Here is an 18834-nt window from a genome sequence, read left to right as displayed (position 1 = left end):
TCTTGTTTCTTTTTGATTTATTATACTGTTCAACGGCCAAATGGAAAATACTTGCCTCACCTTTGTGGGAGACTTTCATGTAGACGCCAAATGTGGAGTCTTGAGTAATAAATTGAGAGGGGTATATAGAGAAAAGGCAATGTGTTGTATAACAACGTGATTTGGGATTCAGCAACTGGAGGAGATGGAGCTGCGTTAGAATATTTGTGTTTGGTTTGTTACCCGTGTGCTCTCCCATTCCTCACTGGTCATTTCTGAACTGGGCAATTTATAATAAAGAATTCATATATAAATCAGGGAGAAAGTTGTGGAAGACAGGGTTTTCCAAAATTCCCCTTGAATTATATTTCTAAGTATTTATCTTCTTGCTATGAAAACGAAATTCCTGTTACCACTGTGGCGTCTGGATGAATTGGGAGGTAGATCGGCGTGGTTGGCTTGTTTATGATACATACAACTGTCTCTAGCTTTACCGTTGTGCTTTTGCCTTTTCAGGCAAACCACTACTGATGTTTTAGAGTTCAGAGGTGAGTATAGATCTAAATTAAAATACATCTGTAAATAGAAATGGCTGCAGCTACCAGCCCAATAGTGCTTAAGGCATTCAGTAAGGGGAGTGTAAAAGCCTTGGAGACATCTTCCAAACAAGCGCACACACTGTTGGTGACATGTTCCTTTAGATATTCAAAATGTGCTGTTGTACATCTCTTACCAAGCTCCTCATCTGCCTCTCCTAACACGCTGTGTTTTCCAGAGCTTGAGGAAAAGATTTAGAGCTGAATTGGATGCTTTTCTCCTCTCTCCAGATGGGCAGCAATTGCTGTAATTGTTGGTAGGTCATTGTGAGCATCACCCATTGTAAATGAAAATGAGACTCCATCATTCACATAGATCAATCCTCCCACATCCTAAAATAAACCCTGGAGTAGCAGAACATGTGAGCTGGTGGCGAAGCAGCACTTTGGAAGGAGCTATTGCCTGAAAGAAGCTGAACCGCTAATAAAATCAGCCCTTCAGGTTTTTTGTTCCCATTCCTATCTAAGGTAAGTAGTTACTGTAAGTTGTCTCCTCCTCTTGGCTGTTGTTAAATTTCTAATGCTTTACCATTAAATCTGTTCCAGTTCCGTAAGGTCTGTATTTCTAATTCACCAGCAGCCTCAATAGTTCTGGTGAAGGCTAAAGATTAAATGGCCTGTGAAATTCAAAGACCCCTGATACAAGAGATCATACTAAATAAGACTTCAGGGTCACATGTAGGATAAATTTCTGTAACTATGGAGAATCTGTTGCAAGAATAGAGCAGTGCCATGCCTAAAGTTACCAGTGGTTTATAACGCAAGAGGACATAAAAGGCCAGAAGTTGAAAGCTTTGAACAAAATATATAAAATGTGAGTTAGAAATTGTTTTATAAAAACTTGAGTGCTGGGCAATGGGCGGAATGTGTTATCTGGATTACTTTAAGATCAGTTCTTCAGCTTGCTTTTTGGTCTCTTGCCTCCTAAAGGATTGTGTGGCAGAGCTGACAGCAAAAAGGCGGCGGGGCACGGGGACCAGCAGAAACCAGCAGTGCAGTAAGAACAAGGTTTAAGAAACGCTGAGTTGTGTTCAGTCCTACAAAAGAAGGAGCCCTTAGTGAGTAAGCATCTCTTCCTCACTGCTGTTCTTCAATAACAGAGCGTTCCAAAGCTCAAGCAGCTTTGATAAAACTGCAGAGTAGTTGGTTTAGGGGTTAGAGTAACAGGAGCACCAAAGCCTTGCACAGTTGTTGCCTTGGTGGGGTATTTGCTGAATGCAGTTGATTTTAAGTCAACTGGCAGCAATAAGATATAATATGTAGTTTCAGCACCAACCTGTTCAGTTCACATGGAACTGGACCTTGTGCAAGACCAGCATTTGAAGGTGTAATCATGAGCCAGACATAGTGCTAAGGGGTGTCTGCTGGACAGACTCTTTGCACCCTCAGGTGCAGCATGGTCAGTTTGATCAGTGCGTTTATCCTGCAGACGCTGGATCCTGTGTGTCTGTGGCCTCTCAGAGCTGCAGTCACTAGGTCGCTGGGTTGCTGTGATGGGTCTCCCAGATACAGACACTTTGTGCTACAATTTCCCTTAAGCCTCTTCTTGTTACCGATGCTTTTCCCAGTTTTACAATATAAAAGTGCTGTATACAGGGAAGAGCGTTGTTATGACCTACCAAGGTGGGAGAGCAGCTCGGATCTATTCCCTGTCAGTCTGTAATAGGTTCCCATACAAACACAGAAATCACCTACAGTCTTTGGAGCTTTCATTTTCTTTGCAGCTGATCTGCCCTAAGCAGAATTCCTGCGAGTATGTTATAACAACCTGGCTGGTTTCTTTTGCAGCCTGAAGCACTTCAATTGGGGGGATTGTTTATTTTGGAAGAGAGAAGTATTTTGAAGCTTTATAACCTGGCCTGCTTACAAGCTGCCTCATGTATCAGCATGAAGTAGTTACATGCACGGAGCCTTTTGCTGTCGTGGCATTTTCCAGGTTAGCTCTCCTTGCTGCTAAATGCTAATCTCTGACCTGTGAAAGTCAGAAAATAAGCTTTCGGCCTTTGTTTAACAATTGCAATACTCCAGCCCAGATGTGGACTGATGCATCTATACTTTCCTTTAGTTTTCCACCTTGGCTGATTATCGCTGCCCTGATGCAGCAATCCCTGCGGGGTCAGAAGATGATTCTGTCCCTGTTTCGCTGGGAGCAGCTGGAACCACTCAATGCACAGCAAGAATGCTCTCCCCACGTGTTGTGCTTGTCATTGCTACCCAGCACCTGAGCTCTTGGGACCCCCACAGAGAAAAAGGCCCTTTACCCATTCTATGAGTAACACAGGTGGTTAATAACTATTGTTTTTTCCCAAGGTTGTAAAATAGTTCTGATTAACCTTGTTACTTGAGGTCGGTTGAGCTGAATCCTCAGGTATGTCTGTGTTCTGAGTTGAGACTCTTACAATATTAGGTGCCCATTCAGTTAGATTTATGTTTGAATAGGTATTTAGGTGTTTTTGCCTTAACTTTCAGGGTCTTAGCCCCAACCGAAGGGTTAGTTCCCTGTGTTTTATTGAACTCCACTGTGTGAAAAGATGGAACGTTTCTGTGATTTCAGTGGAAGGATGTTGCTGCAGAAGAGAGCAGCTTTGCATGTTATTTATTACGAAGCAGGAGGATGCACGAAGTTACTTGGTCATGGGATGACGCAGAAGCTTGCGTTGCTGCTGACCACGCGCTGTTATCCATTTCCAGCTTTACTCCTGACCTCCTAATCAGAGGGCACAGCGCAAAATGCCTTGAACCGTTGAATGTGATTGGAATGGACAGCGGTAGCCAAGTGCTTTCCTTCAGTCTTTTGTCCTGTATCTCAAGTGCCTGGAGCAGGCAGACATTAACTGCGTGTCGCCTGATCCACGTCTGCTCTTAATGCCCGAAGTGTGTTCCTGCTGCCTGCTCACAGCCAGGCCTGCAGCTTTCTCCTGCAAGCAGATCAGTTCACAATGCATTCTGTGCTCTAAGGTTGATTTTTTGGTGGCTGGGTTCTGCAAAATATCTGGTGTGTGTGAGGAAGAGGACGGCACAGGTCAGGAATGGATGAATCTCTGTAGGTGGAAGCGTTAGAGGAGGATTCTGCCTCACTGTTGTGTTCTCATGAGCTTCTTAGAGCCTGGAGAAAGATGGTAATTAAACCAGACGGACTCTTAAGCTTTGACTCGCCTGGCCGGCAGCACCAGGCTTCACAGTCTCCCTCTGCAAGGCGCTGTGCTACATGTGGTTCTGTGGCGTGTTTAGCTGCTGGTACCATATGGGCGTAAAGTAGAACCCTTTGTTTTAGTCTGGCCTTGACCTGGAGGTCACAGTCTTCGGAAACTAAATGGGACATTTCAACTTATCCCGTCTGGGATGTTTTTTTCACTCTCCTGTTTCTAAATGTAGCAGTCTGGATGTCAGGGGTTTGCAGCAGTGCAGGGAATTAAATCAAGTCTTTAAAAGGAGGCAAGACTTAGGTAACTGAGAGGTATTTAAATTAACTACATCCCAGTAACAAACAGGAAAGGCTTTCTAAGGGTTTTGTGGACACCAAAACCAGCAGAGCTCAGCTGTACCTGCTCTGGTAAAGAGTAACCTGGCATGGCCAGACTGTGTATGTGAAGATTCACATCTCTGCCCTATAGAGAACGTCCTTTCCTCTGTCCTTAGAGGTTTAAACAGTTTGTCAGAAAAAGCACCGTGGCTTAAATACTGGTGAGATGGATGACAGATAATGAGGTGTTTGACGTAGTAAGATCCAGACCTGGTAGCACTTACAGCTCAAAGTCAACACCTTGAGTTCAGCTCTGACAGAGGAACATTAAATTCAACTGTGTCAGCTTGCTGCAGAGCACAGCCACAGAAATACCGCTGAGACACAAGGACTGTGAGATACCACTCGGGGATCACAAGCAACATTCAGTCTGCAGGGCTGGGTGGTGACTTAGATGAGCTTCAGCCACAATTAAATTGGCTCTGTAACTCTGAAATGACACACGTGCTGGTGTCTTTGCAGGAGAGGCCAGGCTGCTTTTGTCATCTGATGGATAGCGTGTTCTGCCACCTGGGTAGAAAGCAGAGGTCGTGTGTGGTGGTTCTTTAGTCTCCTATCTTGACAGAGTGCAGGGAATTTGTTCCAGTCTGGACCCGAATAAATCTTTGTGAAGGCTGTTAGCACCATTCTTGCTTCGAGCTACTAAAAAGAGAGGGGGAGCAGTAAAGGGGAAAAGAGATTAAAGGGGAAAACCAAGTAGGTTATCAGTGTATTTTCCTCTGTGCTGGAGGTTAAATAATACTTTATGCATGTGACAGAGATACCGTGATGAAGGGGCTGTCAGGCAGAATGAGAGCTGGGCAGCAAAGGGAGCAGAGATGCTTGAGGGAAAAGGGTATGAAGATGTCCTAACTGAACTCTCCTGTGCAAATCTGGTGTATGATGTGTTGCTTTGTGTGCCACTCACTGGAAAAAAAATGGATATTCGACAGCTATTTAGGTTTTGTTCCCCTTCATTGCTCAAGTATTTTTTCTGTCTGAGACATCTCACTGGTTCCTAGGGACATTACTTTAGAAAAGGGACAAAAACTCTAGGTCTGGGTCTAGGGTTAGGACCATAGAATGCCCTATGATAATCTCCTACATAAATCAGGGCTTTAACAAGTAGAAGAGCTGTCACATTTATCCTGTTTGTTACAGAAACACCAGCTCCTGTGCATCTTGCTCAGTTTGAGGGCTTGGTCATTGCAGAGCCTCTGAAATTTTAGGTGTCACCATACACCTCCTGTTCAAATCGGCAAAAACCAGGCACTCAGGCTCATTTTTACATCAGGTCAAGAAATACTTGACCTATCCTGAGCCGTGTTTGACTGCAACGTTACACAGACACCAGCTGTTCCCGAGGCTCTTCCTTGTGCTGTGTGAATGTGCCGTGAGCTCCAGACAGGACAATGCGCCTGTCTCATCTCATAAGCTTTTTACTTACACCCAATGGGCAGCGCAGCATCGAAACAGCAGCCAACACGGGGAACGTGTGGTGTTAGAATGCAGCGCAAAGCACTGGGCTTCAGTCGCTTAACACAACACGGGATTTACAGCCCCAACTCGCTTCCTTTGCAGAGGACAGCGTGTCGTTCCAGCCATTTGGCTGGTCTGCTTTTGCCTGACACAGGAGAACAGTGGATAGACCAGAAGGAGAAAAGAAGTCTTACATCAGACGCCCATTGTCCATTGTGGAAACGAGGAAATCCAAAATATGAAAAGGTACAAGGTGGAGTGGAAACTCACGGCTGCTGTTTGCCTAGGTGGTAGGATGGCCCTTGATCACATTGAGTCCAGCAGAAGGTGATCGCATGGCAGAAGCGGGCACATAACCTTTATAAAAGAACTCTCTAGAAATGTTTTATCTTCACTGAGTAGGGGAACACATGGAATTAATGATCATTAAAGCAGCACATGTTGGGATGAGGTAATTATTCCAAATCACCCAGATTCACTTGCATATATTAGGTTGGTTGGGGCAGGGAGGACATCCTTACCTTGGTGCTGAGCACAAACCATGGGGATCTTGGTTCTGCTGGGTACCTGAGCCTTAGTTCTGAGTGTGTGTTTGTTCCCTGCTCTTTGCTGGCTCCTACTGATGGCAGGTCGGTGATAGAAACAAACCTCTGCTTATCTCCAGCACGTTCCCAGAACTGCATTCCACCCCTCGAACACACCTTCCCACCCCAGTTTGCTACCAGCGTTTCGCCTCCTTCCTATTGCAGAGCAGCAGAGGAAAGCAGCACCTAGGTTTAAAACCAGAAGACGCCGTGTCCTTGCAGGGAGGCTCTGCCGCGGAGCTGACGGGGCGGTGTGGGCTCTCGCTGACCGTCCCTCTTAATCCTCCGATCCCTTCCATACGGACGCGAACACGAGCGTCGCGGTTGCGCGTTACGCTCTTCTTCATGGAAAACAGGGCCGGCTCTGCGGCTTGCAGCAGGCGGCGATTAGATGGGTGGGTGATCAAAAGGTGATTAGCAAATCTGCAATTAGAGCCAAGGCCAGGAGGGCAGTGGCTTACTGCAGGGAAAGGTCACAACCGCTGTCTGGTGGGGTAGAAATAAATCCTTTGTCTTTTCACATAGTTTGCCCCGCTCTTGTCTGATGAGACTGTAATGTAAATAGCCAAAGCACTGCTAGGAAGAAGCTGGGAGCACAGGAATTGTAGAGAAAACAAATTAAAAACCCCTATGTTTTTAGCTAATTTTTGTTGTCTTCAAAAAAACCCTGTGTGGTGGGGAAAATACAGCAACTAGAACTCAGGAGAATTGTGTCAGAAGAACTCCGTCTCAGAATAAAATTGATCACATTTTCCACATCTAAATAACAGTGTTCCCACCAGCTTCAGAGGCAGCAAGATTGGGCCCATTTACAGGAAAAACAGAAAGAAAGGTTTAAAATGATAGCTTTCTTCTAGGCTGGGGTGGTGAGAGTTTACAGCCTTGACTCACTATACATTGTGATAGGAATACAGATAAATCTGGACATTGACTGAAAGTCACTGAACAGTCACGTAAGGATCATGAGAACTTGTTTGTGCTCTTGTGTAATCTTGGTTCTGAATATTTTTTATTGCATAGTTTATTGAAAATAGTATAAGACAGTACTCCTCAAGATTTGTTTGCAAATTGGGACTGGCTGTTTATGATATATATGGTCATTTAACAGCAGGGAATTTATAAATGCTGCTTTTTAATGAAAATAATAGTCTGAATTTCTAGAGAAGCTTTCATCCTAGGATCTTAATTTACAAAACAGTTAATGAAGTCTTACTACTTCTTTATGGAATAGGCAAGTTGCATTAAATTGAGAGGATAAAGAGGCACAGAAAGATTTGGGGACTCGTCTGTGGGTGGAATGTGAGTGGTGCCATCAGGAACAGAACAAACAGCCCTGTCCTGTCTCCAAATCGCACCTTTGTAAACACTTGGGACGAGAGCTCTGCTCTCTGAATAGGGTCAGTACCACTGGGTTCTAAGATCGGTTTGGGGAGTTGTTGTGGTTTTAGGACTGTATAGGAAATAACAAGAAAACCTGTCTTCAGAGAGCCCCTGGGTAATTCGGGTTTGCTGTCTTAGAGTAGCCACAGTGCTTTTTTTGGGTTAGTTCCTTAATATTTCTTTGGGATATCTGGTGAGTGTTCACTTGTGTTCACTTCAGCCAGTGGCTATAATGCTGGAGACACAACTGGAGGTTTATAATTTGGTTTCCTTTTAGAAGTCTCTGGGATAAACTGCAGCCCAACAGGAGAGCATCTGCTTTGCTTTCTGCTGGAAGACGCTGCTGGAACTTCTCTGTGTAAGCTCACTTAAAACCCCTTGCTTGATTTTATTAACATGAAATAATCTGGCTCCTTCTACCTATGGAAAATTACTTATCTGAATAAAATGCAAGAATATTGTCTAATGAAGGGGAAAAATAAGGAGCATAATTGTGTTAATTATCAGAATACCAGACATGTAATTAATATGCCAGAGGAACAAAGAGCAAATATACTAATAGCATATAATTGGACTTTAAACTACACCCTTGGTAGAAATCTGCAATGGAGTTGTTGTGTTTGCGCTCCTTTTCAAATTAGCAATAAGGAATAAATTAACATCCATTTTCTTGCCCGTACAAAGGCGGAATCATATTGTGGGGCAGGGTAATGAATTCAGAGAATGCCTTTACATCCCCATATGGCTCTTGGGAGGGGAACGCTCGCGCACGTGGCTCTTCCCGGCTTCCTTGCAGGGCAGCGAGGGGAGGAGAACATCATTGTACCGCCAGATGTTCGCTGAATACCGCCATCCTAAAGAACACAGAAAGTCTGGAAGCTGGGTAATTTAAACAGTCACCAGTACCTGGTGCAAATATTTCAGTTGGCTTATCTATCCATCCTTTTATATATTATACGTTACTATATTTTGTCGTCAGATAAGGAAATAGGGTAGGGGCTGCTCACTGCCTGAAAAGGGCATCTCTGATAGAACTGGAAAGAAAACCTCTAGTTCTTCACTTTTTTTAATTAATTCCCACCCCTTTCCTACAGCCTAAATCACTAGTCCGGTTTCCTATATAAATTAGGGAATTAAAGCAGTTGTTATCATGGGCATGGCCCACTGTGCTGCTCTTCAGAGCAGGTTAGCACCGTACATGAAGAAACAACGTAGAACCACTGGAGTCCCTGTATTTTGTGGGCACACAGTGCAGAAAGGCTCACCCAGAGCACCTGACTGTAATTCTTCTTTTGTGGAGTTAGAGGATGATTAGTAAAACAACTTTCTCCTGCTCCTGTTTCACTTTCTGTCCTTGCTCCTCTTCCTTTTCAGTGGTGTCTCACTAAGCTTTTCAAATAATTCATTTAATGCTCTTCCACAGTGGTTGCAGAGACTCAGGAGCCTTCAGTACCCCTTGGAGTAAGGAAATACATTTTTAAGGAGCAGGTCCGGTTTCATTCAGACTCCTCATTTATTTCTATAACACTAAATAGCTATTGAGGTATTAGATGCAAAGACTTCTGTTAATAAAGCCTAAATTTTCTTGAGGTCTTTAAGTCAAGTGTCGCTTTTTAGCTAAGCTCGTGAAAGCCATTCTGGTTCAAGGTATTTCCAAGGTACTGTAGTATTTCCTAACTGAAATTATTTCAAGGTATTGCAGTATTTCTTCATTTTACCTACCCATTGTGTGCCCTGCTCTCCTAAATATGCAAATGAAAAGCCTAGAAATTCTGTCTTATTGGATTGTAATGTACCTGTCATCACAATATCTAGACACCTGCCTTTCTACTTCACAGAAGAATTGTGAGAGTGCATTAATTAACGCTGGGGAAATGCTTGGAGATCCTAGGATGGAAGGTGCTAATGAGTTGTAAAATATTATAATGATGCTGCAGAATATTCAGTTTCTAAAAGAAAGACTTGCATCTTTTCTTGCTTTCATGTTTCTAGATGCATATTTTGCAACAGAAGGTGAGTCTAAACAGGGAAAAAGGGATCAAGCAAGGTAGGAAGATTGCTATAATGCAGCTGGATGGTTTTATATACTTCTTTGTGTATTGAATTTTCCCTTCTCTGATGAACCCATACTTCAATGGCTCGTTGAGAATTCTCTGAACATTCAGAAATGTCAGGGGAGAAGATTTTCTTCTTCAGATTGCCAAGGCCTTCATTTGCATCCCCTAAATCAATTCTCCCACATGATCAAAGCCGTTCTGGAAATTTTCCAGTGTGGGGAAAACCAGTCCTCTAATTCTTTCTCCTCTAATACGTACAGTCAGCTTCCAAATCTTAATCCACCGAATCTAAAAACACATGGATTTTACGCCTCTTTATGGTCAGGGGATTGCAACTGTTTGTATTCAGGATAGCAAGGCTAGGAAAGATGGAGCAGGTCACCTATATGTGTTTTCAGGCTGATAGGGGCATTGCTCTGGTATTTTGTTGTGGAGTTTTACTTTGAATGACCCAAAAGATGCTCCTTCTTTACACGAGTACTCTGTGGTTTCGTAGACATCACTGTGAATAATTCATTTTTTTACATGCACTTCGAATCATCATTTTCTTTATATCATTATTGTTCATTCTTCTTTCTTGGCTTAGGCTGATAAAGCCATATCAGAACCAACAAATATTAGAATTCAAACTCCCCAATACTTTGGGATTCTCCTGTTGCGTTCTCCAGCGGGGATGCAGGAGCTGCAGTGGAGCGGTAACACAGCTCCTCAGAAACTGCTCTGTTGTTACCTTCATCTAATATTTTGCTTGGCTGCACATGCAAGTCTCATGAGCTTAATTACTTTACTGCACAGTCTCTATGGCCGTTGGTCCCCTTGCAGAAGCGGTTTCGGGGCAGCTGTGATAAACCAAATGCTCACTAGAGGAGGTAAAGCTGGGTTCTGAGTTCTAACTTCCCTTTACAAGCAATCATCAGCTGCAAACAAACCAGTATGCGGGTGTTAATTGAAGTACTGAGATGAAAATAAGCCCACACCTGGTTTTAGCCTCTTTATTTAAAGACTGGACCATTTTCTCAACCCAGTTCTAGAGTATTTGAACTCTGGACCCTTTTCCCTTTCGAACAAGTCTAACATTTAGAAGCAATAGTGCATATTTCACGTGTATTCAGAATAATTTACGAGCCTGAGCTCTGGCAATCCGATCCAGATCTGTTGAGTGAGCATATCTGGCTGCTCTCTGTTTCTGCTGTGCACTGGCTTGCTTTAAGCAGCATGCAAAGGCATTCATTTTTACCTATCACCTTATCTCTTCATTCCTGGCTGCTCAGCTCCATCCTGACAAGTGCAATAAATGTGTCCTCCTGGGTCCCTGCACGCCGGGCATTAGTCACACTGTGCATTTCAAGGACATCAGTCCGATAGTTTTTCAGCTGTAACAGAAAACACGTTCTGCCAGGAGCCATTTGTTACAGTTTTGTTGCTTACTAATCTAATAAAAATCAATGTTTTTTGGAGCCCGAGAAGCAGGTCACAGAGTAGGAGGGAGATAGGTGGTAAAAATGAAGGTGCTGAAGTTAGTTCTCTGAAATAATGGCATGTGGCGTTTCAGAGAGAGTGAGAATCTCCGTCAGCTTGTGAAATGCAGTCACCCCTGGCAAACTGCATCGCTATTGTTCAAAAGCAAATAGGGCTGGTGCACAGCAGGTCTCACACTGGGCAGTTTAGATCAAATCCAGCTTTGTGAAACAAAAGGTATTTGAGAAGATGATGTATTTCCCATACTCTTAGAATTAGTGCCATTGGAACATCAGTGGCAACATTTCATTTTGCCGTCTCCAGCACATCTGGAGTGCCCATACTATTTATACCCTCAGCCACCGAACTCCCAGTTCAAACCATTTAGTCATCTCACTAAACAAAATCATCTAACTGATCTTAAAATACAGACGAAAGAGTTATTTGCTTTACTGAATCAGAGCCTTAGTCACAACTGATCGGAGGCGTTCTGCTTAGAGAGTGAAATGCGATCGATGCCTTCTCGTTCCTTGGAAATTTCTCAGTTTCATCATGACTGATTCAGCTGATTAATTAATCTGAGCTGGTAATGCCACTGTGCAATAAATAAGGTTTACCAGGACATAGCATTTCTTCTCTTAAAAATGTCTGTCCTCCCTAACTCTGCAGAATCAGAACCACTTAAACAGTCCCGATGGTAGCACTGAGTCTGTTCTTACCGCGGTCAATGGCAGCGTGCATGGTGTCGCACACGTGGACCGCAGCGCTCATCTTGCTCTTAAAACTCTCTGTTCTGCCACATCTAATGAATCTAGGTTGTTCTCCAGTTTAAAGGTAATAATAAATTATTATATAAAATGCTTTAGAGTATGCATGTATTTGCATGCCAACTGGCCACTGACTTACAAGCCCTCTTGAGATACCTTTATATCGACACCCAAGCCCTGTACATAGTTATATTTCTAACAAAAATCCAGTATTTGGGCCAATAGACCTGTGTTGTCATGCATTCATCAATGGGCAATCACCTTTAAACTGATGGCGTCTCGCCTTGCACATCTTTACTAATGGGGTTGTTCTTATGTGTTAAGTTAGTCAGATGGGTTGGAGGGTCACACCGAGCTGGACAATCCTTCTACTCTCCACACAAAAGAGAAATAGATGATGTAGCACGCTGCCGGCTGAAGCTGCGTTGGCAGAATGTAAAGACTCAGCTCTCTGGCAACAGATGGGCTACGGGCTTCTTCTGACATGATCTGCCATCCAGCATATGTCAGACAGGCTGAGGAATCAAGGGGTTTCAGACTGAGGCTTTAGCTTTATCTTAAAAAAGAAAGACATCTTAGCTCTTGGTAGAGCAGGTGGTCAACAGCACAGTCAATGAAGTAAATGAGGCCTTACTTGGTTGCTTGGTGAAGGGATAGATAGCTCCATAGCACAGGGTAATAACTGAGGTGCTGTTCATCCTGTTGGACCACGGTGTATTTATCTTCAAATTCCTTTTCTGCTCTGCACGCAGTTGTATTGGCGAATATTCTTAACATCTAGCAAGTGAAGACGTTTGGTTTTGAGGATGGGAGAAGCCCTGGGGAGACCTTTGAATATCCAGAAGCGCTGACCTGCTGCCAACCTGCTGGGATCTCCACAGTGACCAAGGACAGTAAGCTGGTTTCTCACCTTTGGGTGGCCGGTCCCCCCATATCAATTTTGGGGTGAGCAGGGGAGGTAACAGCGTTGGCCTTGCCTTGGGAGGCGTTTCCAGAATAGACCCATCTTGGTATTTAAATTGCACAGTGTTTTAAAATAAAGAAACACCACATCTCTAGGATCTTGAACATTCTGGGCTTTATTTTTATTTCACTGTGGGAGTGAAATGGCTAATAGGTACGAAGCATGAGTAGTCATATCTAATTATAAAATCACTTGGTTGCATTTCAGTTGTCAAATCTCTGATTGTGGTAAGGTTTTTTCTTCCGTTGAAGCATTTTCTAATTGAGATTTCTAACCAAAGCCCAATTTTATTACAGGACAGGTTCTGTGCACCTTCATTATTCCTATTAAACTTATTGATTTAGATGGTACTTGTGAATTTTTCCCTTACCGGGCCAGGCTTGCTGCTGCTGGCCTTGCTCTCTTTAGCATCACTGTTAGGAAAGTTAAAAAAACAGCTTTTTTTGCTTTTTTGCTGAGAAGATCTGCAGAAGTCAAGGCCAGAGCGCTTAGATGGCTTTACGTGGGTTTTAATTATTTTCTAAAACTCTGGGATTTCAATCACCATTTGCTTACATCAGCTGTGACGCTGCCGTGGGGCATCAGCTCAGCCGTGATGACCGACTGACCCGCGGCAACGCGGGGACCTTCAGCCAAAAAAATTATAATAAACCAAAAAAAAGGGGCCGGGGGTGGAAGAGACGGACGAACGGCGGGGGTGCGGTGCCGCAGTGCCGGGGCTGTCGGGGCGGAGCGGCTCTGTCGCGACAGGCTGCGAGAGGCGGTGCCGGCGCGGGGCCCGCCCCCCGCGCAATGGGCTGTCCCGCATCCCCCGCATCCCCCGCGCCGTTGGTTCGCTCCCTCCTCCCCCCGGGAAGCGGCGCGGGGGGACCGGCCGCGCTCGCTGCCGCCATTTTAGGTGCCGCTGGCGGGCGGGGGAGGGAGGGAGGGGAGGAGGAGAGAAAAGGCGAGCGGAGCCGGGCAGCGCTTCTCCTCCTCTTCCTCCTCCTCCTCCTCCTCCTCGGGGCCGAGCCGAGCCCTCCGCCCGGCGCACAGCGGAGCCCGGACCAGCGGGGGCGCCACAGCCGCCCGGCCAGCCGGGGCTGCGCGCTGCCCCGCACCGCTCCGCGCTGCCATGCCGCCCGCCTCCTGCCTGCTGCTGGCCGCGCTGCTCTGCGGAGGAGCGGCGGCCGCGAGAGGTAAACAGAGCCGGGGCGGGCGGGGGAGGCTGCGCGGCGCCGGGGGAGCGGGAGGGCGGCGGGGGCGGGTGGGATGCCCGCGCTGGGGGGCGGCGTGCCGGGCGGGGAGGGTGTCCTTGGCTGCTTCGTCCTTCGCAGGGGGGGCGCGGCGGGGGACACCGCGGTGCGGGCGGGGAGGGGAAGGAGGGCGCTGGCCGCCCTCCCCGGGGTGACCCCGCGGCGGCCGCTGCACCTGCGGGAAGGGGAGGGGGGGGCGGCGGCGGCGACTCGGCGCTCACCTGCGCCCCGGGGCCTCGTTCCCCCGGAGGTCGGGCCCTGCGGGGGTCCGGACTCGGCTGCGTTACATAAGCGCGGCCCGGGCCGGCGATCCGCGGTGCCCGCGGCGGGCAGGGGTCGGCACTTGTTGCGGGGGAGGGTCACGGTGTGGAAACGCAGCGGGACCCGCCGGCGGCCCCGTCCCGAGCGGCCCGGCCGCGGGAAGCGCCGCTCCCCTCAGGGCAGCGCTCGGGGGAGCGCCCGGGTGGGCAGCGGGGAGGGGAGGTTGAACACCTCGGGGAGCCCCGGCTTATGTAAAGAACACTCGTCTGGTTGTTGGCCAGAGGAGACGGCTTTGCTAAACCTTCAGCCATAACGGCGTTTTTAAACGGTGGCCTTGTGGCTATCGATTGATTCCGTGGAGTAAAAGCAGACGCATTGCAGGTCTCCTCCTGAGCAGATTTCAGTAAGAGGCTTGCGAACGCTTCCTCACCTGAAGGTTACCCCTGGAATGGAGAACGCCGTTCCTGCAAGATGCAGCTAATCATATGATGAGATTCGAGATCTTGCGTTTAATTTGAACGTAGATGGGAAGCGTGGCTTTAAAATGGCTTAAAAACACATTGAAGGGATGTTCTTGATCTTAAACAGAACGAGCTCGTTCATGATCCATCTTGCTGCATTTCCCTACAGAGGATCAAGAAGCTGCTGCTGTAGTTAAGAAGTCTGCCAGCTGTTTAGGCAGTGGCCATAGTTTACCTGTACAAGATCTCTTAAGTACAACCTCTTCACTGATATTCTTGGAACCATTAAATTCAATGCATACCACACAAGTTCATTGAATTGCTAGGCTTTTCCATCATTTGAAATAGTGAATAAAAATGAAGATCAACCCCCCCTTTTTTAAGAAAGCTACTGTGTACTTGGAAACGAATGGCAAATTTAGGCAGCGTTACCCAGGACAGCTCTGGAGTTGGTTGGAGGCTGCACTTGTTTTCAGTGCAGTCCACAGAGCTGCCGGGCTGCGGGTCCTGGTCGCGCGTCACTGAGTTACACGCGAGGTCTGGTTTGGCTTCGTGTGGGCATTGCCTTCGTCCTCATGACGTTTTGGCTGCTCTTGGTGGGGCTGTTAATAATGTTACATAAAGATGCATTTAATGGGACGTGACCTCGGGAGAAAACCTGGAAAGTTGTGAGGGCAGCTCACTTTCACTTCACTCTCGTTGGGAGAAACATTTGTTTGGAAACTTTTATGATAAACTTTCCAGTTTGTGTTGTATTGTCCGTTCAATTTTTTTTTTTTGAGTACTGCTTCATTTTTTTTTCATCTGTGGCTTTAAAAGTCCTTGTTAGCAAGGTTGATAAGATTTATTATTAAACTGAGTTGTGCTTGGTTCACTAATGTGCAGAAATGGCCTGGAAGGGCCGCAGTGAGCAGTGAGTTCCACCCTGCAGTGCTGAGTATTCCTCAGTTGGAACAGAGGAGTGAAAAATGGTTTATTTTGTGATGATGGAATGAATCAGAAATAGCTCTGGGGGGACGTGATCTGACACAGAAGTTGGGTGGGAGCTGGCTGACCTACCATCTTCCCTGTGGTTAATTTAAGGGGTGCAAAGAGGGGTTTCAGGTTCTAAAGAGTTTTCCTCTCCAGTTAATGGAAAACTCTTGGGTCCCTTCCAGCTTACTGTCATTTAGGAAGGATATTGATCAAAAATAACGCTATCTGGAGGGAGCTTTGCTGATCTGTGATTATTTCAGGAAGATTTCTGGTGCTACGAATGTCTTCAATCCAAACCACAAACCACTTTCTGACCACCACGCTTTTAGTGCAGATGTTTCTTTCACATGGTAACAGCCTCTACAGTATGGGGCTGGTGGTTGGGTTTCTATCGCCTTTGTAGAGCCAAGGAAATTTAAGACTACCCTAAAGCATTATAAGAGAAAATTTGGCTCTTTATGGGAGCTGTTGGTTTTTTTCCTCTAAGGATTTATGAAAGTAAGAGACTACTGAGAAGAGACAGAATTCACCAGCGTTAGACCTTTCTATGGTGCATAATGCTTGCAGAAGTATAACATACAGCCATCTGTTCAGAAGCAAACAATTTTGATCTTTTTTTTCTATAGATATTTTATAAAACAATAGAGTGTTGTGGAAATTGAAATGGAGGAGAGATGGTCTGGGCAAGCACAGGTGCCGTAGTGTGTTTGCAATACTGTTGTGCCAGTGCCTTCTCCCCTGTTATTAGACTGCAGGTTGTGCTGTCTGTGCCAAGTTACCGGGAAGATGTATCTGGATTTCTAAATTTATCTTTGGTTTGAGGTGTTAATATTCCTGCAGACTTGAGATCACCAGTTTCAGATTGTTGCAAGGAGGTTTTTTTAAGGAGGAGGGCAGAAGCTGGACTCACAGCCTTCCGTTTCTCCTGGAAGTTGGAAGGCTTGAAGTTAAACCTGGATGAGGCCACAGGACAGCGCAGTGTGAGCGTCTCAAACACATTACATTAGAATTCGGATGTTCTGGGTAAGGCAGCATCTTTTGCCCTGAAAATCTAAGTTTCTGGTAGCTTAGTGGCTCGTGGCTGTGGAACTGTTCAACAGTAGAGGAAGAACTTCTGGAGTCTTTAGCATTTTGTGAACAAAAGCACTTTGACCATTTTTCTGAGCCATATCTCTCATTCTATTTGGGTGTATTCAGAGAACTCTATCTGATTTTTTTTTTTAATGATATTAAGGGGCATACATCTTGTATCATTATCATTATTGTCGAAGACAGAAGCGATACCTCAAAACATGAAAGAGCTTATTAAGTCAGAAGCCTCAGTCTTAAATAAATCTCGTTTTGCACTGTAATTTATTTGATTTTAACTGATTGACTCACATTGGCTTCAGTAGGGACTAAACCTCCTTAGGAGCCTTTAGAAAGGATTATTGGAAACCTCAGTGCCTTTGAAGAACTGTCTGTCCTTTGTTTGTAGTATTAGGTCTCATCTCACTTGCTTTGTGTTCAGATTGAAAACAAGTTGCTGCTGCTCCCAGTTGGTTTCCCTGTTTTTAAATGGAGTCAGCAAGTAGAGCCAGAAGTGCTGGTTACACCGAGGTGATGTTACTGTATTTATTTGTAAATAAGATTCCCTTTCAAGGAGTGAAGTTTATAAATATGATAGCAGTTAGAAAGTAAGTGCTTTTCACTCTTGCACTATAATTAGCGACATTTATGGAAACGTTTATCAAATGAATGTTTACAGCCACAGGCTTGTTTTCTATTTTAGTGTTCTGTTTAGTTTAAAACATGTTAAATTTCACCTCAGAAATTAAGACTTTGTTGTCTTAATCCTATTTAGACTGTTTTGTGATGGAATATTTTTGTTTGCTGTTTTCCCTGCCAGGCTTTTATCTAAATATCCCTTACCTAAGGTCTTTGGCGCTCAGCACGTTTCTTCTGCTGCAGTTGTGGGTAATAAAAATTGCAGCTAGTTTCTAACCAGGCATTTGCACGCACCTGAGTTTCAGACTTAGAGCAATATTTCCATGTGTCTTTGTACAAATGAAGTCCGATTTAGGCAACCTGTTGGCAAGTGGTGATAAACCAGAGACTTTTCCCTAGGTAAAATAGAATAAAGCCTGTTGAATTCCTGTAGCCGTTAGTTTGAATATGGTGTTTGGAGAATTAGCGTCAATTGTGCAGGCACGTGAGAATTGGAAAATGTTATCTCGTGCTCCCAATGTGTGACAGTTGAGCCTCCAGGACTGTGGCAAAGGATCCAGAATAGAGATGGGAAATTGTGGGATAGGTTTTGACCACTTGATTTTCCTTCAACTGGGAGCTGTAGAGGATCTCAGTGGATGCCCCTGCCCTTACCTGAGCCCTTCATCCCTCTGTGTTTTCTTGCTACCTCCAGCTGGTAAAGGAAATTCTAGTTTGTCTTGGAAACCCATACTAGAGATAAGGAAAGTTCCATGCTATCCAGAAACTCAGCATTGGAGCAGAACTTGTGTACAGTTTTATCCCATTGTTTGTACCTGCTTGTAAGAAAATGTTTTTTTTTGATAAAATTCTAGGTATGAGAAGGCCAAATGAAGTAAACAAATATTTTCCTTACCAGTGCATATTTCAAGTTGTTTATATACAAAGTTAATCGTCACCCATTCTCATAGGAAACAGGCTGAATTGCCAACTGGTGCGTGCGGGGCAGGAACAGAACACCCATTATAATCAGACCGTGCTACACCCTTTCGTATTGAACTTTGCTTTCAGGGTGGAGAAGGCATATTTTATTGTGTAGATCTTTTCTCCTTGGCTGAGCGATATTTTTCTGTAATTACATACTACACAAGCTTGTTCTTTTAATGATATTGCTTGAAATTTCATCAGAACAGTACTAAATAGTGAATATTCAACGTAAGACATGCTTTGGAGTTTTAATTGTCTCACCGAAAGGCATGCTTATATTCTCTTCCATCAAGAGGAAGACAATCAGACAAAAGATGTGTAGTAATTAAAGTTTGTGTCAGACCTTCAAGACAGGAGCAAATGAGTGTTTACCCAGTTCACTGAGTGCAGTTCATTTCAATTGACGGAGACTGTAATTCTCTTTTTATGCAATCTCTGAGTTTTTTCATGAAGTCTCAAAGGT

At 45.0% G+C, this 18834-nt stretch overlaps 1 protein-coding gene across 4 annotated transcripts in view; it reads left to right on the top strand.

Annotated features, from left to right (window-relative positions):
• Nucleotides 1-13655: 13655 nt before the first annotated feature.
• Nucleotides 13656-18834, top strand: part of CLSTN1 (calsyntenin 1) — a 31372-nt gene continuing 26193 nt past the window's right edge. Inside the window, exon 1 of one of the 4 annotated variants that reach the window (XM_065854915.2) lies at nucleotides 13656-13944. In XM_065854915.2, the coding sequence (XP_065710987.2) occupies nucleotides 13881-13944 (64 nt within the window). In that variant the 5' untranslated portion in view covers nucleotides 13656-13880. The remainder of the gene's footprint in view (nucleotides 13945-18834) is intronic. The other 3 variants (XM_065854917.2, XM_065854916.2, XM_065854918.2) reach the window with 3 other exon arrangements.

This window comes from Patagioenas fasciata, chromosome 23 (genome assembly GCF_037038585.1).
Source record: "Patagioenas fasciata isolate bPatFas1 chromosome 23, bPatFas1.hap1, whole genome shotgun sequence".
NCBI classification, from domain to species: Eukaryota; Metazoa; Chordata; class Aves; order Columbiformes; family Columbidae; genus Patagioenas; species Patagioenas fasciata.
This window is presented reverse-complemented; position numbering and strand designations above follow the sequence as displayed.